Here is a 22,075-nt window from a genome sequence, read left to right as displayed (position 1 = left end):
CAGCCTCCACCCCATACCCAGGCTACCTACCAGCCTCCACCCCATACCCAGTCTATCCACCAGCCTCCACCCCATACCCAGTCTATCCACCAGCTTCCACCCCATACCCAGTCTATCCACCAGTCTCCACCCCATACCCAGTCTATCTACCAGCCTCCACCCCATACCCAGGCTACCTACCAGCCTCCACCCCATACCCAGTCTATCCACCAGCCTCCACCCCATACCCAGTCTATCCACCAGCTTCCACCCCATACCCAGTCTATCCACCAGTCTCCACCCCATACCCAGTCTATCCACCAGCCTCCACCCCATACCCAGTCTATCTACCAGCCTCCACCCCATACCCAGACTATCTACCAGCCTCCACCCCATACCCAGTCTATCTACCAGCCTCCACCCCATACCCAGTCTATCTACCAGCCTCCACCCCATACCCAGTCTATCTACCAGCCTCCACCCCATACCCAGTCTACCTACCATCCTCCACCCCATACCCAGTCTATCTACCAGCCTCCACCCCATACCCAGTCGATCTACCAGCCTCCACCCCATACCCAGGCTACCTACCAGCCTCCACCCCATACCCAGTCTATCCACCAGCCTCCACCCCATACCCAGTCTATCCACCAGCCTCCACCCCATACCCAGTCTATCCACCAGTCTCCACCCCATACCCAGTCTATCCACCAGCCTCCACCCCATACCCAGTCTATCTACCAGCCTCCACCACATACCCAGTGTATCCACCAGCCTCCACCCCATACCCAGTCTATCCACCAGCCTCCACCCCATACCCAGACTATCTACCAGCCTCCACCCCATACCCAGTCTATCTACCAGCCTCCACCCCATACCCAGTCTATCTACCAGCCTCCACCCCATACCCAGTCTATCTACCAGCCTCCACCCCATACCCAGTCTATCTACCAGCCTCCACCCCATACCCAGTCTATCTACCAGCCTCCACCCCATACCCAGTCTATCTACCAGCCTCCACCCCATACCCAGTCTATCCACCAGCCTCCACCCCATACCCAGTCTATCTACCAGCCTCCACCCCATACCCAGGCAAGCTCAATCAAGCACAGTTCAAAATGATTTCAAATAGACGTTGAATCCCGGTTTGCTGTAATCAGGCTGAGAGCCACATTAGAAGGTTACATGAGTGACTCTGACATGTGCATGTCTTTCTGCTGATTGAACTGATTACGCTGGCCAGGCCTTACGCAATGAACTGGAGAGTGAGGAGGGCTGAGAGAGGGTTAGGGGAGTGGGTGAGAGAGGGGTAGAGGGGGGCTAGATAGGGGTAGAGGAGGGAGAGAGAGAGAGGGAAACAGGGGATAGAGAAGGAGAGAGAGGGAGAAAAAGAGGGAGGGGGAGAAGGAGAGAGAGGGGGAAGAGCGGGGAGAGAAAGAGCGAGAGGGGGAGAGAGAGAGCATGAGAGCATGAGAGAGGGGGATAGAGAGGGGGAGAGAGGGGGAGCGAGAGGGAGAGAGGGGCATAGGGAGAGAGGGGGATAGAGAAAGAAGCAGAGCGGGGAGAGAAAGAGAGGGGAGTTTGAGGGAGGAAGAGAGAGGGGGAGAGAAAGAGAGAGGGTGAGAGAGGAAGAGAAGGGGGAGGGGAGAGGGAGAGAAAGAGGGAGGGGGAGCCAACGGTGTGCATCTGAAGTTATCAGAGCAGACAAATGCTTCCACATGTAGCTACTGCACTGTTATGTACTGGACCCAATCATTCACATGCCACTCATAATGTATGTGCATTCACGGACCAAAAACAAGGCAGAGTTTAAGTTTTTAGTTTCAAACTGTTTTCAATATCTCTCTCGCAGAAGAGATTTTATCTGAATGAGAATAACCTGTATAAAAACATGTTCCATTACAAAATCTGTCCGTCAGTATTGACTCTGCCTTGTGTTGTTCTGTTCTGTCCTGTAGGTGAGCACTGCTTGGACCCAGAGACCCATCTCCTGGACCTGTACAACAACAACCCCAGTGGAGAGTGGGTCATCAAACACAAACCGCTGACCACCAGTAAGGGACTGCAGATATAAGACAGTCGCAGGAGGAGGGAGAGACCAGCAGGGGGCTCCAAGAGCCAGCCAGAGGAGGAGGGAGAGACCAGCAGGGGGCTCCAAGAGCCAGCCAGAGGAGGAGGGAGACCAGGTGGAGTAGAGGAGAAGAGGATGCTGCCACCACAAACCACCTCAAGGCTGAGCCCTCTCTCTGCCCATTGCGGAGGAGACCAGACTAGGAGAAGTAAAGCAGCTACTGTGGAAAAACACCCCACCTCCAGACTTCAGGTGGAGGAGTGGCTGAGCTTGTGTCTCAGTCTGCTTCCTGGCTTGTCAGCTAAGCTCTCAGGCTCTCAGCCAATCACTTCCCAGCATCCGCAGAAGCCCAGATGGGAATCTGATGCAGCTGCCTCCGAGTCTCTCTTTCTTTCTCTCCCACTCTCTCTCCATTCCTTCTACTCATGCCATTTGATCACAAAGTAATAAGAGAGGCACATGCACAGTATATCTCTTTTCCTTGTTTGTCTATTTCTTTAATGTCACACAGAGGGAAAGTCAGGTACTCTGATGAACTGATGTAAGGGACAGGGACTCTTAGGTCCCTGTCCCTGATGGCTCTTGGCCTCTGATGGCTCTATAAGAGGCCCTAAACACAGGGGACAGAGGGCATAGTTCTCTCTAAGTGATCAAAGGTCAATCTCTAAGACATGATTACAGTACCCCTAAAGGGAACTGTTGTTTAAGACAGTGAAGCTGGACTTCAACCTTTCTGTTTGTTTTTTTTTTGTTTTTGAAGGATTTTATGAAGTATTGAATATCACGATGGATTGACTATTTATAATTGATTGGATGTATCTGTATGTATATGTATGTAGTCATTAATGTTCTCCTTGGAAATGGTTGAAAAGGTGTTTCTGATCGTAACATAACAGTCATGTAAGCTCACCCACTCTTTTCGGGGACTCTTTTCAGACAGTCTTCTTATTCTTGTAAATGTTTTGATCAGTTGTACTTTGCTGCGGTTCTGCATATTTATTCTCTCATCCTATTACCCATGTGTCATCACTTCTTCAGAGTACACTTTTATATGAAATCTATGAATAGTGTTTACACGTTTTGAGGAAGCTTGGACATTGCACCATCACATCAATATAAAGTATACACATGTTCTATATGACAGCCTATCATGAATTTACACATCTACAACATATCATGAATTTACACATCTACAACCTACCATGAATTTATACATCTACAACCTATCATGAATTTACACATCTACAACCTACTATGAATTTACACATCTACAACCTACCATGAATTTACACATCTACAATCTACCATGAATTTACACATCTACAACCTACCATGAATGTATGTTTAGCTACCAGTCTCCTCAGAAATGACAACAAGAATGTAACAAACTGCATAGATCTCATCTCAGTCACAGCAGTCACTGGTTCAGTCATTGGTTCAGTCATTGCTCAGTACAGAGTCAGAGCCACAGCCTTCTGTTCTATTGTGCTGCCATTTTAGGAGAGAGAACCAAGCAGCAGTGTAATGACAGCCAGCATCCATCACACGGTGTAATTCCCTGTCTGTCACACGACCTACTGATGCATCGTCACGGTGTATTGGTTCATGCAGTGGTTCATGCAGTGGTTCATGTATTGGTTCATGCAGTGGTTCATGTATTGGTTCATGTATTGGTTCATGCAGTGGTTCATGCAGTGGTTCATGCAGTGGTTCATGCAGTGGTTCATGCAGTGGTTCATGCAGTGGTTCATGTATTGGTTCATGCAGTGGTTCATGTATTGGTTCATGCAGTGGTTCATGTATTGGTTCATGCAGTGGTTCATGCATTGGTTCATGCAGTGGTTCATGCAGTGGTTCATGCAGTGGTTCATGCATTGGTTCATGCAGTGGTTCATGCATTGGTTCATGCAGTGGTTCATGCAGTGGTTCATGCATTGGTTCATGCAGTGGTTCATGCATTGGTTCATGCAGTGGTTCATGCATTGGTTCATGCAGTGGTTCATGCAGTGGTTCATGCAGTGGTTCATGCAGTGGTTCATGCATTGGTTCATGCATTGGTTCATGCATTCCATGAACATTACCACAGAGGAGTCAGTTCTTCTGGTTGATAGAGAGGGTAATATCTGGGTGTTATTACGGATGTTATTATCTCTGTGTGTGTGTGTGTGTGTGTGTGTGTGTGTGTGTGTGTGTGTGTGTGTGTGTGTGTGTGTGTGTGTGCGTGCGTGCGTGCGCACGTGCATGTGTGTGCGTGTGTGCGTGTGTGTGTGTGTGCTTGCTTCATTACACAAGCCCAATTGGGTTGAGTCCTGAGTCCATGGCACAGTTCAGTACCCCGGTACAAAGCACTGATGGAACACACACACACACACACGGCCTTCTGCTGACGTTAATCAGTGGAACTAGGTCACCTCTAAAGCTCTGTTCTCCCTCAGGGGAAGTAGTGACACTATACACCCCAGTCCACAGTACATGAGGAGATATTGATGCAAACACACACGCAAACAGCTGACCAATAACATGGGCCACATGTACAGCATGTGGAGAACTGACATATTGGAATGTTCAATGTTCCGTGTTTTCTACACTAGGACGTGACGTCAAAAACACATGTATGAGGAGTAATGGAAAATAGAGAAATGTATTTTACTGTAATAACCTGAGTAGACTGAATGTCTTCAATGAATGGACTTTGCTTTGTAATAATGTACTCACAATCAAATGCTACCGTAGTGCTCTGAAAGACATTTACCCTACTGTAGGTTACAATGCTAGTTCAGTATATATGGTTTAGAACCAAAACCCTGTATGGAATTACTGCACGCAGTAGGTGTATTTGTACTGTTTACAAAAGCAATTATTTTCTACTCTTGTCAAGTGAAAGTAATTTAGGTAGGCCTGGTGCAAATATCTTTTGTATAAAACATTTTTTTTTAAAGATTTCTCAATAAATGTGAAAATAATATTGTGAACTGTTTGTTATTTCACATATATTGAATTTACAGAAATACTATGGAAAGACTATGGAATTTCTACATCAAATCAAATGTTATTGGTCACATACACATGGTTAGCAGATGTTAATGTGAGTGTATCGAAATGCTTGTGCTTCTAGTTCCGACAGTGCAGTAATATCTAACAAGTAATCGAATAATTCCCCAACAACTACCTGATACACACAAATCTAAGTAAAGGAATGGAATAAGAATATATACATATAAATATATGGATGAGCAATGACAGAGTGGCATAGGCAAGATGCAATAGATGGCATTAAACACAGTATATACATATGAGATTGTCACGACTTCGGCCGAAGTTGGCCCCTCTCCTCCTTCGGGCGGTGTTCGGCGGTCGACGTCACCGGCTTTCTAGACACCACCGATCTATGTTTCATTTTCGTGTTGTTTTGTCTTGATCATACACTGTTTTGTACGTTATTGTTTGTCATGTGGGTTCTCGTTGTTCGTGCTTGGGATTATTGTATTTGTACCTTGTTGGAATCTTACTTATTTTGGAATAAATTATGGATGATTACTCAGAACTGTGTCCTGCGCCTGACTCTGCATTTTTCCTTTTACCAACGTCCTCACAGAGATGAGTAATGTAAGATATGTAAACATTATTAACCTCTCTGGGATATTCGGGACGGTAGCGTCCCCACCTCAACAACAGCCAGTGAATGTGCAGGGCGCCAAATGTATGTAACTATGGAAGACTATGAGACTATGGAAGACTATGGGACGATGAAAGACTATGGAGGACTATGGAAGACTATGAGACTATGGAAGACTATGGAGGACTATGGAAGACTATGGAGGACTATGGAAGACTATGAGAATATGACAGACTATGAAAAGACTATGAGACTATGGAATACTTTGAAAATACTATGAAAAGACTATGGAAGACTATAAAAACTATGGAAAGACTATGGCAGACTATAAACACTATGGAAAGAATATGGAAGACTATGGAAAGACTATGGAAGACTACGGAAGACTATGAAAAGACTATGAGACTATGCGACTATTGAAGACTGTGGAAGACTATGAGACTATGAAAGACTATGAGACTATAGAAGACTATGAGACTATGAGACAATGAGATTATGTTAGACTATGAGACTATGAGATTATGTTAGACTATGAGACTATGGAAGGCTATGAGATGATGAGATTTTGGAAGACTATGAGACTGTGGAAGACTATGAGACTATGTGACTATGGAAGACTATGAGACTATGGAAAACTATGAGACTATGAGACTATGAGACTATGGGAAACTATGAGACTATGAGACTATGGAAGACTATGAGACTATGGTAGACTATGAGACTATGGACAACTATGAGACTATGGAAGACTATGAGACTATGAGACTATGGTAGACTAGAAGACTATGAGACTATGGAACTATGAGACTATAGAAGACTATAGAAGACTATAGAAGACTATGGAAGACTATGGAAGACTATGAGACTATAGAAGACTATGGGACTATAGAAGACTATAGAAGACTATAGAAGACTATGAGACTATGAGACTATGGAAGACTATAGAAGACTATAGAAGACTATGGAAGACTATGAGACTATAGAAGACTATGAGACTATGGAAGACTAGAGAAGACTATAGAAGACTATAGAAATCTATGAGACTATGGAAGACTAGAGAAGACTATAGAAGACTATAGAAGATTATAGAAGACTATGAGACTATAGAAGATTTTAGAAGACTATAGAAGGCTATAGAAGACTATAGAAGACTATGGAAGACTATGAGACTATAGAAGACTATGAGACTATGAGACTATAGAAGACTATAGAAAACTATAGAATACTATGAGACTATGAGACTATAGAAGACTATAGAAGACTATAGAAGACTATGGAAGACTATGAGACTATAGAAGACTATGAGACTATGAGACTATAGAAGACTATGAGACTATAGAAGACTATAGAAGACTATAGAAGACTATGAGACTATGAGACTATAGAAGACTATAGAAGACTATGGAAGACTATGAGACTATAGAAGACTATGAGACTATGGAAGACTATGGAAGACTAGAGAAGACTATAGAAGACTATAGAAATCTATGAGACTATGGAAGACTAGAGAAGACTATAGAAGACTATAGAAGATTATAGAAGACTATGAGACTATAGAAGATTTTAGAAGACTATAGAAGGCTATAGAAGACTATAGAAGACTATGGAAGACTATGAGACTATAGAAGACTATGAGACTATGAGACTATAGAAGACTATAGAAAACTATAGAATACTATGAGACTATGAGACTATAGAAGACTATAGAAGACTATAGAAGACTATGGAAGACTATGAGACTATAGAAGACTATGAGACTATGAGACTATAGAGGACTATGGAAGACTATGCGACTATAGAAGACTATGAGACTATAGAAGACTGTAGTAGACTATAGAAGTCTATGAGACTATGGAAGACTATAGAAGAGTATAGAAGACTATGAGACTATGAGACTATAGAAAACTATGGAAAGACTATGGAAGACTACAGAAGACTATGAAAAGACTATGAGATTATGAGACTATGAGATTATGTTAGACTATGAGACTATGAGATTATGGAAGACTATGAGACCTTGGAAGACTATGAGACTATGAGATTATGGAAGACTATGAGACTATGGAAGACTATGAGACTATGAGACTATGAGATTATGGAAGACTATGAGACTATGAGATTATGGAAGACTATGAGACTATGGGAAACTATGAGACTATGAGACTATGGAAGACTATGAGACTATAGAAGACTATAGAAGACTATGAGACTATGAGACTATTAGACTATAGAAGACTATAGAAGACTATGAGACTATAGGACTATAGAAAACTATGGAAAGACTATGGAAGACTACGGAAGACTATGAAAAGACTATGAGATTATGAGACTATGGAAGACTATGAGACTATGGAAGACTATGAGACTATGAGACTATGAGATTATGGAAGACTATGAGACTATGAGACTATGAGATTATGGAAGACTATGAGACTATGAGACTATGAGATTATGGAAGACTATGAGACTATGGGAAACTATGAGACTATGAGACTATGGAAGACTATGAGACTATGAGACTATGGAAGACTATGAGACTATAGAAGACTATGGTAGACTATGAGATTATGGTAGACTATGAGACTATGGTAGACTATGGAAGACTATGAGACTATGAGACTATGGAAGACTATGAGACTATCGTAGACTATGAGACTATGGTAGACTATGGAAGACTATGGGACTATGAAAGACTCAGGAAGACTATGGGACTGTGGAAGACAATGAGACTATGAAGACTATGAAAAGACTATGAGACTATGGAAGACTATGAGACTATGGAAGACTATGAAGACTATGGAAGACTATGAGACTATGGAAGACTTTGAAAAGACTATGGAAAGATTATAAAAATTATGGAAAGACTATGAGACTATGGAAGACTATAGAAGACTATGAGACTATGGAAGACTAGAGAAGACTATAGAAGACTATAGAAGATTATAGAAGACTGTGAGACAATAGAAGACTATAGAAGACTACAGAAGACTATGGAAGACTATGAGACTATGAGACTATAGAAGACTATAGAAGACTATGGAAGACTATGAGACTATAGAGGACTATGAGACTAGAGAAGACTGTGAGACTATGGAAGACTAGAGAAGACTATAGAAGACTATGGTAGCAGGCATGTTCTCACAAAACAACAACAACTACAGCATCTCTGTGTTAGTAATGGTGATTGGAGAGTCCTAATCAATTGATAGATGAACCTTGTAATGGTGGAGAGTGTAGTAGGCTGTTCTGCGTGTTCCCTGATAAAACGCATTAGCCCCTGGAAAACTCGTCTTCACTAACTAGCTCATCAATTGAGAATATTCTATGATTTACAGGGTCGGTTTCCCAGACACATATTAAGCCTAGTCCTGGACTAAGAATCGATTCCAACACTAGGCTTGATATACAGTGAGCTACAAAAGTATTGCATTTGTATCCAAAACATTTGTCGAGTCACAAGCTTGTTGTAGTCAGTGAATGCTATAAATATGGGACGAAATACTAGGGATGCCGGGTTAACGCGTCGGTTGCACTATATTATCCTCAAAGCCGGCAAAGATGGTGTTTAGTTTGTCTGGAAGCAAGACGTCGGTGTCCGTGACGTGGCTGTTTTTCCTTTTGTAGTCCGTGATTGTCTGTAGACACTGCCACATACAGCACGTAAAAACATTTGTCGAGTCACAAGCTTGTTGTAGTCAGTGAATGCTATAAATATGGGACGAAATACTTAACTGTTTACTATTTTAATACACATGAATAGACTAAATGTTTTGGTCCATATACAAATTTAATGTAATTTCAAATTCAAAGTTCTGGAGTATAGAGACAACAAAAATCGAATATTTGTCACTGTCCCAATACTATTGAAGCTCACTGTTCAGAAAATCAATCCACAATGTAAGAACATGTCTTTCAAATAAAAGTAAAGGATGTATTTCAGAGAAGCAACATGTTCAATGTTGAATACCCAGGCTATTACAGCTGCTCCTAGTACTACAGTCTTACTCAACCTCAGACACTGAAAAGGTCTCCTCTTACAGAATCTAAATTACTGTAATCACAGGATAAATGGAAATTAGCTGTATTGCGAAGAGGTGATGGAAGGATCCCCTACCCCAAAATCTCTGCCCCCTACCCCAAACCCTCTACCCCTCTAACCCTTTACCCCTGACTCCCTAACCCACACCCCCTACACAGTACACTCTCCACCAATCACAGTTCTGTGTCTTCCTCATTCAAGGGCCAATCGTGACATGCACTTACAATCTCCACTTTCTCAGTCTTTCTCTCTCTGTTCTCCATGACCAAACTGGCCTTTGTTTTGAGGTGGGCCAGAAGTCCTTTACAGCATTTTAAAGGAAAACCTTCGAAAACCATTTACGATAATGAGCTCAAATCCAGAAGTTAAAGAAACTTTTAAAAATTAAGAGAAAAATACACGTAATGAAAAATACATTGATTTACTGCACTGAGCAGCTAATACACTGTGTTCCTCTCGGTCACTGCACTGCTAATACACTGTGTTCCTTTCGGTCACTACACTGCACTGCTAATACACTGTGTTCCTCTCGGTCACTGCACTGCTAATACACTGTGTTCCTCTCGGTCACTGCACTGCTAATACACTGTGTTCCTCTCGGTCACTGCACTGCTAATACACTGTGTTCCTCTCGGTCACTGCACTGCTAATACACTGTGTTCCTCTCGGTCACTGCACTGCTAATACACTGTGTTCCTCTCGGTCACTGCACTGCTAATACACTGTGTTCCTCTCGGTCACTGCACTGCTAATACACTGTGTTCCTCTCAGTCACTGCACTGCTAATACACTGTGTTCCTCTCGGTCACTGCACTGCTAATACACTGTGTTCCTTTCGGTCACTGCACTGCTAATACACTGTGTTCCTCTCAGTCACTGCACTGCTAATACACTGTCTTCCTCTCGGTCACTGCACTGCTAATACACTGTGTTCCTTTCGGTCACTGCACTGCTAATACACTGTGTTCCTCTTGATCACTGCACTGCTAATACACTGTGTTCCTTTCGGTCACTGCACTGCTAATACACTGTGTTCCTCTCGGTCACTGCACTGCTAATACACTGTGTTCCTCTCAATCACTGCACTGCTAATACACTGTGTTCCTCTCAGTCACTGCACTGCTAATACACTGTGTTCCTCTCAGTCACTGCACTGCTAATACACTGTGTTCCTCTCGGTCACTGCACTGCTAATACACTGTGTTCCTCTCACTCACTGCACTGCTAATTCACTGTGATCCTCTCGGTCACTACACTGCACTGCTGATACACTGTGTTCCTCTAGGTCACTGCACTGCTAATCCACTGTGTTCCGCTCAGCCACTGCACTGCTAATACACTGTGTTCCGCTCAGTCACTGCACTGCTAATACACTGTGTTCCTCTCAGTCACTGCACTGCTAATACACTGTGTTCCTCTCGGTCACTGCACTGCACTGCTAATACACTGTGTTCCGCTCGGTCACTACACTGCACTGCTAACACACTGTGTTCCTCTCAGTCACTGCACTGCTAACACACTGTGTTCCTCTCAGTCACTGCACAGCTAATACACTGTGTTCCTCTCGGTCACTGCACTGCTAATACACTGTGTTCCTCTCGGTCACTGCACTGCTAATACACTGTGTTCCTCTCGGTCACTGCACTGCTAATACACTGTGTTCCTCTCGGTCACTGCACTGCTAATACACTGTGTTCCTCTCGGTCACTGCACTGCACTGCACTGCTAATACACTGTGTTCCTCTTGGTCACTGCACTGCTAATACACTGTGTTCCTCTCGGTCACTACCCACCCATCCTCCTCTCTCTCTCTCTCTCTGCTCCCCCATCCTCCTCTCTCTCTCTCTGCTCCCCCATCCTCCTCTCTCTCTCCCCCCCATCCTCCTCTCTCTCTCTCGACCCCCATCCTCCTCTCTCTCTCTCTGCTCCCCATCCTCCTCTCTCTCTCTCTCCCCCATCCTCCTCTCTCTCTCTACTCCCCCCATCCTCCTCTCTCTCTCTACTCCCCCATCCTCCTCTCTCTCTACTCCCCCATCCTCCTCTCTCTCTCTCTCTCTCTACTCCCCCATCCTCCTCTCTCTCTCTCTCTCTACTCCCCATCCTGTCTCTCTCTCTACTCCCCCATCCTCCTCTCTCTCTCTACTCCCCCATCCTCCTCTCTCTCGCTCTCTCTCTCTACTCCCCCATCCTCTCTCTCTATCTCTCTACTTCCCCCATCCACCTCTCTCTCTCTCTACTCCCCCCATCCTCCTCTCTCTCTCTCTACTCCCCCAACCTCCTCTCTCTCTCTCTACTACCCCATCCTCCTCTCTCTCTACTCCCCCATCCTCCTCTCTCTCTACTCCCCCCATCCTCCTCTCTCTCTCTACTCCCCATCCTCCTCTCTCTACTCCCCATCCTCCTCTCTCTCTACTCCCCCATCCTCCTCTCTCTCTCTACTCCCCATCCTCCTCTCTCTCTACTCCCCCATCCTCCTCTCTCTCTCTCTCCCCAACCTCCTCCTCTCTCTCTACTCCCCCATCCTCCTCTCTCTCTCTACTCCCCATCCTCCTCTCTCTCTCTGCTCCCCATCCTCCTCCTCTCTCTCTACTGACCCATCCTCCCATCCTCCATCCTCCTCTCTCTACTCCCCATCCTCCTCTCTCTCTACTCCCCATCCTCCTCTCTCTCTCTCTCTCTACTCCCCCATCCTCTCTCTACTCCCTCCATCCTCCTCTCTCTCTCTACTCCCCCCATCCTCCTCTCTCTCTCTACTCCCCATCCTCCTCTCTCTCTCTCTCTCTCTACTCCCCATCCTCCTCTCTCTCTCTCCCCCCATCCTGTCTCTCTCTACTCCCCCATCCTCCTCTCTCTCTCTCTCCCCCATCCTCCTCCTCTCTCCTCCTCTCTACTCCCCCATCCTCCTCTCTCTCTACTCCCCCATCCTCTCTCTCTCTACTCCCCCATCCTCCCATCTCTCTCTCTACTCCCCATCCTCCTCTCTCTCTCTACTCCCCATCCTCCTCTCTATCGCTCTACTTCCCCCATCCTCCCTCTCTCTCTCTACTCCCCATCCTCCTCTCTCTCTCTCTCTACCCCCATCCTCTCTCTCTCTCTACTCCCCATCCTCCTCTCTCTCTACTCCCCCATCCTCCTCTCTCTCTACTCCCCCATCCTCCTCTCTCTCCCCATCCTCCCCCATCCTCCTCTCTCTCTACTCCCCCATCCTCCTCTCTCTCTACTCCCCCATCCTCCTCTCTCTCTACTCCCCCATCCTCCTCTCTCTCTACTCCCCCATCCTCCTCTCTCTCTCTCTACTCCCCCATCCTCCTCCTCTCTCTCTACTCCCCATCCTCCTCTCTCTCTACTCCCCCATCCTCCTCTCTCTCTACTCCCCATCCTCCTCCTCTCTCTCTACTGACCCATCCTCCTCTCTCTCTCTCTACCCATCCCCATCCTCTCTCTCTCTCCCCCATCCTCCTCTCTCTCTCTACTCCCCCATCCTCCTCTCTCTCTCTACTCCCCCCCCATCTCTCCTCTACTCCCCCATCCTCCTCTCTCTACTCCCCCATCCTCCTCTATCTCTCTACTCCCCATCCTCCTCTCTCTACTCCCCCATCCTCCTCTCTCTCTCTACTCCCTCCATCCTCCTCTCTCTCTGCTCCCCCATCCTCCTCTCTCTCTCTCTCCCCCATCCTCCTCTCTCTCTCTACTCCCCCATCCTCCTCTTTCTCTCTCCCCCATCCTCCTCTCTCTCTCTATCCCCATCCCTCCTCTCTCTCTCTCTGCTCCCCATCCTCCTCTCTCTCTCTCTCCCCCATCCTCCTCTCTCTCTACTCCCCCATCCTCCTCTCTCTCTCTCTCTCTCTACTCCCCCATCCTCCTCTCTCTCTACTCCCCCCATCCTCCTCCTCTCTACTCCCCCCATCCTCCTCCTCTCTCTCTCCCCCATCCTCCTCTCTCTCTACTCCCTTCCCCATCCTCCTCTCTCTCTACTCCCCCATCCTCCTCTCTCTCTCTCTACTCCCCATCCTCCCTCTCTCTCTCTACTCCCCATCCTCCTCTCTCTCTCTCCCCCCATCCTCATCCTCTCTCTCTACTCCCCATCCTCCTCTCTCTCTCTACTCCCCATCCTCCTCTCTCTCTACTCCCCATCCTCCTCTCTCTCTCTACCCCCATCCTCCTCCTCTCTCTCTCTCACCCCATCCTCCTCTCTCTCTACTCCCCCATCCTCCTCTCTCTCTCTACTCCCCCATCCTCCTCTCTCTACTCCCCCATCCTCCTCTCTCTCTCTACTCCCCCATCCTCCTCTCTCTCTCTCTACCCCATCCTCCTCTCTCTCTACTCCCCATCCTCCTCTCTCTCTCTACTCCCCCATCCTCCTCTCTCTCCTGTCCCCATCCTCCTCTACTCTTATCCCCATCCTCCTCTCTACTCCCCATCCCCTCTCCTCTCTATCCTCCTCTCTCTCTCCCCATCCTCTGCTCTCTCTCTACTCCCCATCCTCCTCTCTCTCTACTCCCCATCCTCTCTCTCTACTCCCCCATCCTCCTCTCTCTCTCTCTACTCCCCCATCCTCATCTCTCTCTCTACTCCCCATCCTCCTCTCTCTCTCTACTCCCCCATCCTCCTCTCTCTCTACTCCCCATCCTCCTCTCTCTCTCTCTTCCCCCATCCTCCGCTCTCTCTCTACTCCCCATCCTCCTCTCTCTCTACTCCCCATCCTCCTCTCTCTCTACTCCCCATCCTCCTCTCTCTCTCTACTCCCCCATCCTCCTCTCTCTCTCTCTGCTCCCCATCCTCCTCTCTCTCTCTCCCCATCCTCCTCTCTCTCTCTACTCCCCATAATCCTCTCTCTCTCTACTCCCCATCCTCCTCTCTCTCTACTCCCCCATCCTCCTCTCTCTCTCTCTGCTCCCCCATCCTCCTCTCTCTACTCCCCCATCCTCTCTCTCTCTCTCCCCATCCTCCTCTCTCTCTCTACTCCCCATCCTCCTCTCCTCTCTACTCCCCCATCCTCCTCTCTCTATACTCCCCATCCTCCTCTTTCTATCCTCCATCCTCCTCTCCCCATCCTCCTCTCTCTCCCCCATCCTCCTCTCTCTCTCTCTCTACTCCCCCATCCTCCTCTCTCTCTCTCTTCTATACCATCCTCCTCTCTCTCTTCCTCCCCATCCTCCTCTCCCTCTACTTCCCGATCCTCCTCTCTCTCTCTCTCTCTACCCCCATCCTCTTCTCTCTCTCTCTACTCCCCATCCTCCTCTTCTCTCTCTCTACCCCCATCCTCCTCTCCTCTCTATCCCCATCCTCCTCTCTCTCTCTCTCTCTCTCTACTCCCCATCCTCCTCTCTCTCTCTCTCTCTCTACTCCCCATCCTCCTCTCTCTCTCTCTCTCTACCCCATCCTCCTCCTCTCTTTTGCTCCCAGCCAGGGGTGAAATTCGAGCATTTATCTGTAACATCCAGCCCTGGTGTCTCCTAGCAACATTGCATGGATCATTTAGCTGCCCATGCTCTAGTTTCCCAAATTACCATGTAATGATGGGGGCTGGGTGTGTGTGTGTGTGTATGTGCGTGCGTGTGTGTGTGTGTGTGTGTGTGTATGTGCGTGCGTGCGTGTACGTGTGTGTGTGTGTGTGTGTGTGTGTGTGTGCGTGCGTGTGTGTGTGTGTGTGCGTGTGTGTATGTGCGTGTGTGTGTGTGTGTGTGTGTGTGTGTGTGTGTGTGTGTGTGTGTGTGTGTGTGTGTGTGTGTGTGTGCGTGCGTGCGTGCGTGCGTGCGTGTGTGTGTACGTGTGCATGTGTCTGCATTCAACCAAATGTCTCTCTGTTCACTCTACTACTACACACTTCTTTAAACTCAACCATATCAATAGCACGTTTAATGAAAACACACACACACACACACACACACACACACACACACACACACACACACACACACTACAAGAGGTTATTCTGTCAATATGTGTCACTCAGCTTCGGCAGGTGTATAAAGCCTCTATGGAGACCAGGCCAGGAGGTTCTCTGCTCTCAAAGCCTCCTGCCTCAGAATCAATTAGCATTTAAATCAATGATGCGTGTAATAAACACACAGCTATCTGCTCAGAGAGAGGTGGCTGCTGGGAATACATCGGTACCGTCAAAGGAACATCAAAGATATTCAAATATTTTTCCTGATTCAAGAAAAAAGGAAATCTGTTTAATTAAAAATAAGTCTGAATTGAGGTTTTCAATAATGAAAAGCACAAAAATATTGATGTCGTGAAATGAAATTTCCATGTAAAAAAAAAGTCCCATTAATAAAACACATAATTAAAGATGAAATGATGAGATCAAAACACAGCCATTATCTTTGAATGTGCTGAGGAGGAAATATAGTAAACAGAAACCATTGTTCAAATGACCAAATACTGATTTTATTAACAGAAAATTAACATACAGTATATATTTATATCTGAGTCATTCACATCAGATGGATGGCGCGTGCTGGTTGAACACAACTAAACTACGCACACACCCATTCACACGCAAACACACAGCTCAATGGGGTTCTGACAGAACATGTCCGCTTGATTTCTGCCAGGCTGCAGACGGCAGACACTCTGAGATGTTGGTGACACATTCACACCTCTGGCTGTTCTATCCTCCATGTCACATCACACCAACAGACACCCTCTCCCCTGGGCACCACGAATACTGAGACACTCACACCAGCACAGCGACAGAGAGAGAGAGAGAGAGAGAGAGACAGCGAGAGAGACAGACAGAAACAGAGACAGAGAGAGAGAGACAGAGACAGAGAGAGAGACAGGGAGGAGAGAGAGAGAGAGAGAGAGAGAGAGAGAGAGAGGAGAGAGAGAGAGAGAGAGAGAGATTGTTAAAACACTGTATATATAATATGACATTTGTAATGCCTTTATTGTTTTGAAACTTCTGTATGTGTGATGTTTACTGTTAATTTGTATTGTTTATTTCACTTTATATATTCACTTTATATATTATCTACCTCACTTGCTTTGGCAATGTTAACACGTTTCCCATGCCAATAAAGCCCTTGAATTGAATTTAATTGAAATTGAGAGAGAGGCAGAGAGAGAGAGAAAGTGAGAGAGAGACAGAGAGAGAGAGAGAGACAGACAGACAGACAGACAGACAGACAGACAGACAGACAGACAGACAGACAGACAGACAGACAGACAGACAGACAGACAGACAGACAGACAGACAGACAGACAGACAGACAGACAGACAGACAGACAGACAGACAGACAGAGAGGCAGACAGACAGACAGAGAGGCAGACAGAGAGAGAGAGGCAGAGAGGGACAAAGAGAGACAGAGAGAGAGACAGAGAGAGACAGAGAGAGAGACAGAGAGAGAGACACAGACAGAGAGAGAGAGAGAGAGAGACAGACAGAGCGAGAGAGAGGCAGACAGAGAGAGAGAGAGGCAGAGAGAGGGACAAAGAGAGACAGAGAGAGAGAAAATGAGAGAGAGACAGAGAGAGAAAGACAGACAGAGAGAGAGAGAGAAAGAGAGACAGAGAGAGAGACAAAGAGAGACAGAGAGAGACAGAGAGAGAGACAGAGAGAGTAATGTCTTTACTGTTTTGAAACTTCTGTATGTGTAATGTTTACTGTTAATTTTTGTTGTTTTTCACTTTATATATTCACTTTGTATGTTGTCTACCTCACTTGCTTTGGCAATGTTAACACATGTTTCCCATGCCAATAAAGCCCTTGAATTGAATTGAATTGAAATTGAGAGAGAGAGACAGAGAGAGAGAGAGCAGAGAGAGGGACAAAGAGACAGAGAGAGAGAGAGAGAGAGAGAGATTGAGAGAAAGAGACAGAGAGAGAGAGAGAGAGAGAAAGAGAAACTTCTGTATGTGTAATGTTTACTGTTAATTTTTATTTCACTTTTGTATATTATCTACCTCACTTGCTTTGGCAATGTTAACACATGTTTCCCATGCCAATAAAGCCCCTTGAATTGAATTGAATTGAGAGAGTGATAGAGAGAGATTAGAGAGACAAACAGACAGACAGAAAGACAGTCATATTATTGTGTGTGGTTGTGTATGTGTGTGTTCTAATCATGTTTGTTTTTATCTTACATTTATGGTTTCCGTGAAATTGGCACGATAAAACTGCCTTTGAGGATTAAAGAATATAAAAACCTGACAAGTTCAGGTGCTGACTAGGGAGGAATCCTAACCTTGAAAGAGAAGTTCAGGTGCTGACTAGGGAGGAATCCTAACCTTGAAAAGAGAAGTTCAGGTGCTGACTAGGGAGGAATCCTAACCTTGAAAGAGTTCAGGTGCTGACTAGGGAGGAATCCTAACCTTGAAAAGAGAAATGGAAGTCCCGCCACACTACCTCCATTGCATTGTAAGTGAAATACTCTCACCCATGTCACTCACCCGTGTCACTCACCCGTGTCACTCACCCATGTCACTCACCCGTGTCACTCACCTGTGAGCAGCTTGTTGTTGCTTCAAACAGAGAGGAGGTGCAGTCCCAATCTCCGCTGGTAGACTGCACTGTTCAGTCAAACACCCGGCATGTACTGCCTCCATCTGGACTGCAGTCAGGTCTCACACAGCCTACTGTCATCTATTCTCCTATTTCTCCTCTCTTCTCCAATCCCTTCCCCTCATGTCTCCTCTCTTCTCCAATCCCTTCCCCTCATGTCTCCTTTCTTCTCCAATCCCTTCCCCTCATGTCTCCTCTCTTCTCCAATCCCTTCCCCTCATTTCTCCTCTCTTCTCCAATCCCTTCCCCTCATTTCTCCTCTCTTCTCAATCCCTTCCCCTCATGTCTCCTCTCTTCTCCAATCCCTTCCCCTCATGTCTCCTCTCTTCTCCAATCCCTTCCCCTCATGTCTCCTCTCTTCTCCAATCCTTCCCCTCATGTCTTCTCTCTTCTCCAATCCTTCCCTCATTTCTCCTCTCTTTAATCCCTTCCCCTCATTACTCCTCTCTTCTCCAATCCCTTCCCCTCATTTCTCCTCTCTTCTCCAATCCCTTCCCCTCATTTCTCCACTCTTTAATCCTTCCCCTCATTTCTCCACTCTTCTCCAATCCCTTCCCCTCATTTCTCCACTCTTTAATCCCTTCCCCTCATTTCTCCACTCTTCTCAATCCCTTCCCCTCATTTCTCCACTCTTTAATCCCTTCCCCTCATTTCTCCACTCTTCTCCAATCCCTTCCCCTCATTTCTCCTCTCTTCTCCAATCCCTTCCCCTCATTACTCCTCTCTTCTCCAATCCTTCCCCTCATTACTCCTCTCTTCTCCAATCCCTTCCCCTCATTTCTCCTCTCTTTAATCCCTTCCCCTCATTTCTCCACTCTTCTCAATCCCTTCCCCTCATTTCTCCACTCTTCTCCAATCCTTCCCCTAATTTCTCCTCTCTTTAATCCTTCCCCTCATTTCTCCACTCTTCTCCAATCACTTCCCTCATTTCTCCTCTCTTCTCCAATCCTTCCCCTCATTTCTCCACTCTTCTCCAATCCCTTCCCTCATTACTCCTCTCTTCTCCAATCCCTTCCCTAATTTCTCCTCTCTTTAATCACTTCCCTCACTATCCTCTCTTCTCCAATCCCTTCCCTCATTTCTCCACTCTTCTCCAATCCCTTCCCTCACATTACTCCTCTCTTCTCCAATCCCTTCCCCTCATTACTCCTCTCTTCTCCAATTCCTTCCCCTCATTTCTCCTCTCTTCTCCAATCCCTTCCCTCATGTCTCCTCTCTTCTCCAATCCCTTCCCCTCATTTCTCCTCTCTTTAATCCTTCCCCTCATTACTCCTCTCTTCTCCAATCCCTTCCCCTCATTTCTCCTCTCTTCTCCAATCCCTTCCCCTCATTTCTCCACTCTTTAATCCCTTCCCCTCATTTCTCCACTCTTCTCCAATCCCTTCCCCTCATTTCTCCACTCTTTAATCCCTTCCCCTCATTTCTCCACTCTTCTCCAATCCCTTCCCCTCATTTCTCCACTCTTTAATCCCTTCCCTCATTTCTCCACTCTTCTCCAATCCCTTCCCCTCATTTCTCCTCTCTTCTCAATCCCTTCCCCTCATTACTCCTCTCTTCTCAATCCCTTCCCCTCATTACTCCTCTCTTCTCCAATCCCTTCCCCTCATTTCTCCTCTCTTTAATCCCTTCCCCTCATTTCTCCACTCTTCTCCAATCCCTTCCCCTCATTTCTCCACTCTTCTCCAATCCCTTCCCCTAATTTCTCCTCTCTTTAATCCTTCCCCTCATTTCTCCACTCTTCTCAATCACTTCCCTCATTTCTCCTCTCTTCTCCAATCCCTTCCCCTCATTTCTCCACTCTTCTCAATCCCTTCCCCTCATTACTCCTCTCTTCTCCAATCCCTTCCCCTAATTTCTCCTCTCTTTAATCACTTCCCCTCATTACTCCTCTCTTCTCCAATCCCTTCCCCTAATTTCTCCTCTCTTTAATCACTTCCCTCACTACTCCTCTCTTCTCAATCCCTTCCCCTCATTTCTCCACTCTTCTCCAATCCCTTCCCTCATTACTCCTCTCTTCTCCAATCCCTTCCCCTCATTACTCCTCTCTTCTCCAATCCTTCCCCTCATTTCTCCTCTCTTTAATCCTTCCCCTCATTGCTCCTCTCTTCTCCAATCCTTCCTAATTTCTCCTCTCTTTAATCACCCTCACTACTCCTCTCTTCTCCAATCCTTCCCCTCATTTCTCCACTCTTCTCAATCCCTTCCCTAATTTCTCCTCTCTTTAATCCCTTCCCCTCATTACTCCTCTCTTCTCCAATCACTTCCCCTCATTACTCCTCTCTTCTCCAATCCCTTCCCCTCATTTCTCCTCTCTTTAATCCCTTCCCCTCATTCTCCTCTCTTCTCCAATCCCTTCCCCTCATTACTCCTCTCTTCTCCAATCCCTTCCCCTCATGTCTCCTCTCTTTAATCCCTTCCCTCATTTCTCCACTCTTCTCCAATCCCTTCCCCTCATTACTCCTCTCTTCTCAATCCCTTCCCCTAATTTCTCCTCTCTTTAATCACTTCCCCTCACTACTCCTCTCTTCTCCAATCCCTTCCCCTCATTTCTCCACTCTTCTCAAATCCTTCCCCTCATTACTCCTCTTTCTCAATCCTTCCCCTCATTACTCCTCTCTTCTCCAATTCCTTCCCCTCATTTCTCCTCTCTTCTCCAATCCCTTCCCCTCATGTCTCCTCTCTTCTCCAATCCCTTCCCCTCATTTCTCCTCTCTTTAATCCCTTCCCCTCATTGCTCCTCTCTTCTCCAATCCCTTCCCCTCATTTCTCCACTCTCTTCTCCAATCCCTTCCCCTCATTTCTCCACTCTTTAATCCCTTCCCCTCATTTCTCCACTCTTCTCCAATCCCTTCCCCTCATTTCTCCACTCTTTAATCCCTTCCCCTCATTTCTCCACTCTTCTCCAATCCTTCCCCTCATTTCTCCACTCTTTAATCCCTTCCCTCATTTCTCCACTCTTCTCCAATCCTTCCCCTCATTTCTCCTCTCTTCTCCAATCCCTTCCCCTCATTACTCCTCTCTTCTCCAATCCCTTCCCCTCATTACTCCTCTCTTCTCCAATCCCTTCCCCTCATTTCTCCTCTCTTTAATCCTTCCTCATTTCTCCACTCTTCTCCAATCCCTTCCCCTCATTTCTCCACTCTTCTCCAATCCCTTCCCTAATTTCTCCTCTCTTTAATCCTTCCCCTCATTTCTCACTCTTCTCCAATCACTTCCCCTCATTTCTCCTATCTTCTCAATCCTTCCCCTCATTTCTCCACTCTTCTCAATCCTTCCCCTCATTACTCCTCTCTTCTCAATCCCTTCCCCCTAATTTCTCCTCTCTTTAATCACTTCCTCATTACTCCTCTCTTCTCCAATCCTTCCCTAATTTCTCCTCTCTTTAATCACTTCCCCTCACTACTCCTCTCTTCTCCAATCCCTTCCCCTCATTTCTCCACTCTTCTCAATCCTTCCCCCCTCATTACTCCTCTCTTCTCCAATCCTTCCCCCTCATTAATCTCCTCTCTTCTCCAATCCCTTCGCCTCCATTTCTCCTCTCTTTAATCCTTCCCCTCATTACTCCTCTCTTCTCCAATCCTTCCCCTAATTTCTCCTCTCTTTAATCACTTACCCTCACTACTCCTCTCTTCTCAATCCTTCCCCTCATTTCTCCACTCTTCTCCAATCCTTCCCTAATTTCTCCTCTCTTTCCAATCCTTCCCTCATTTCTCCTCTCTTCTCCAATCACTTCCCCTCATTACTCCTCTCTTCTCCAATCCTTCCCCTCATTTCTCCTCTCTTCAATCCTTCCCCTCATTACTCCTCTCTTCTCCAATCCCTTCCCCTCATTACTCCTCTCTTCTCAATCCCTTCCC

General features: G+C 46.2%; 1 protein-coding gene across 1 annotated transcript in view; it reads left to right on the top strand.

Annotated features, from left to right (window-relative positions):
- Positions 1 to 5,162, top strand: part of LOC121843236 (rho GTPase-activating protein 18-like) — a gene marked incomplete at its 5' end in the record, with an annotated part of 28,688 nt that extends 23,526 nt beyond the window's left edge. Inside the window, one exon of the mRNA XM_042312806.1 lies at positions 1,938 to 5,162. Within this exon, the coding sequence (XP_042168740.1) occupies positions 1,938 to 2,053 (116 nt within the window). The remainder of the gene's footprint in view (positions 1 to 1,937) is intronic.
- Between the last annotated feature and the right edge of the window lie 16,913 nt (positions 5,163 to 22,075).

Source organism: Oncorhynchus tshawytscha, unplaced genomic scaffold (genome assembly GCF_018296145.1).
Source record: "Oncorhynchus tshawytscha isolate Ot180627B unplaced genomic scaffold, Otsh_v2.0 Un_contig_3454_pilon_pilon, whole genome shotgun sequence".
In the NCBI taxonomy this organism is placed as follows: domain Eukaryota; kingdom Metazoa; phylum Chordata; class Actinopteri; order Salmoniformes; family Salmonidae; genus Oncorhynchus; species Oncorhynchus tshawytscha.
The sequence above is the reverse complement of the archived record's forward strand: the minus strand, read 5'-3'. Positions and strand labels throughout refer to the sequence as shown.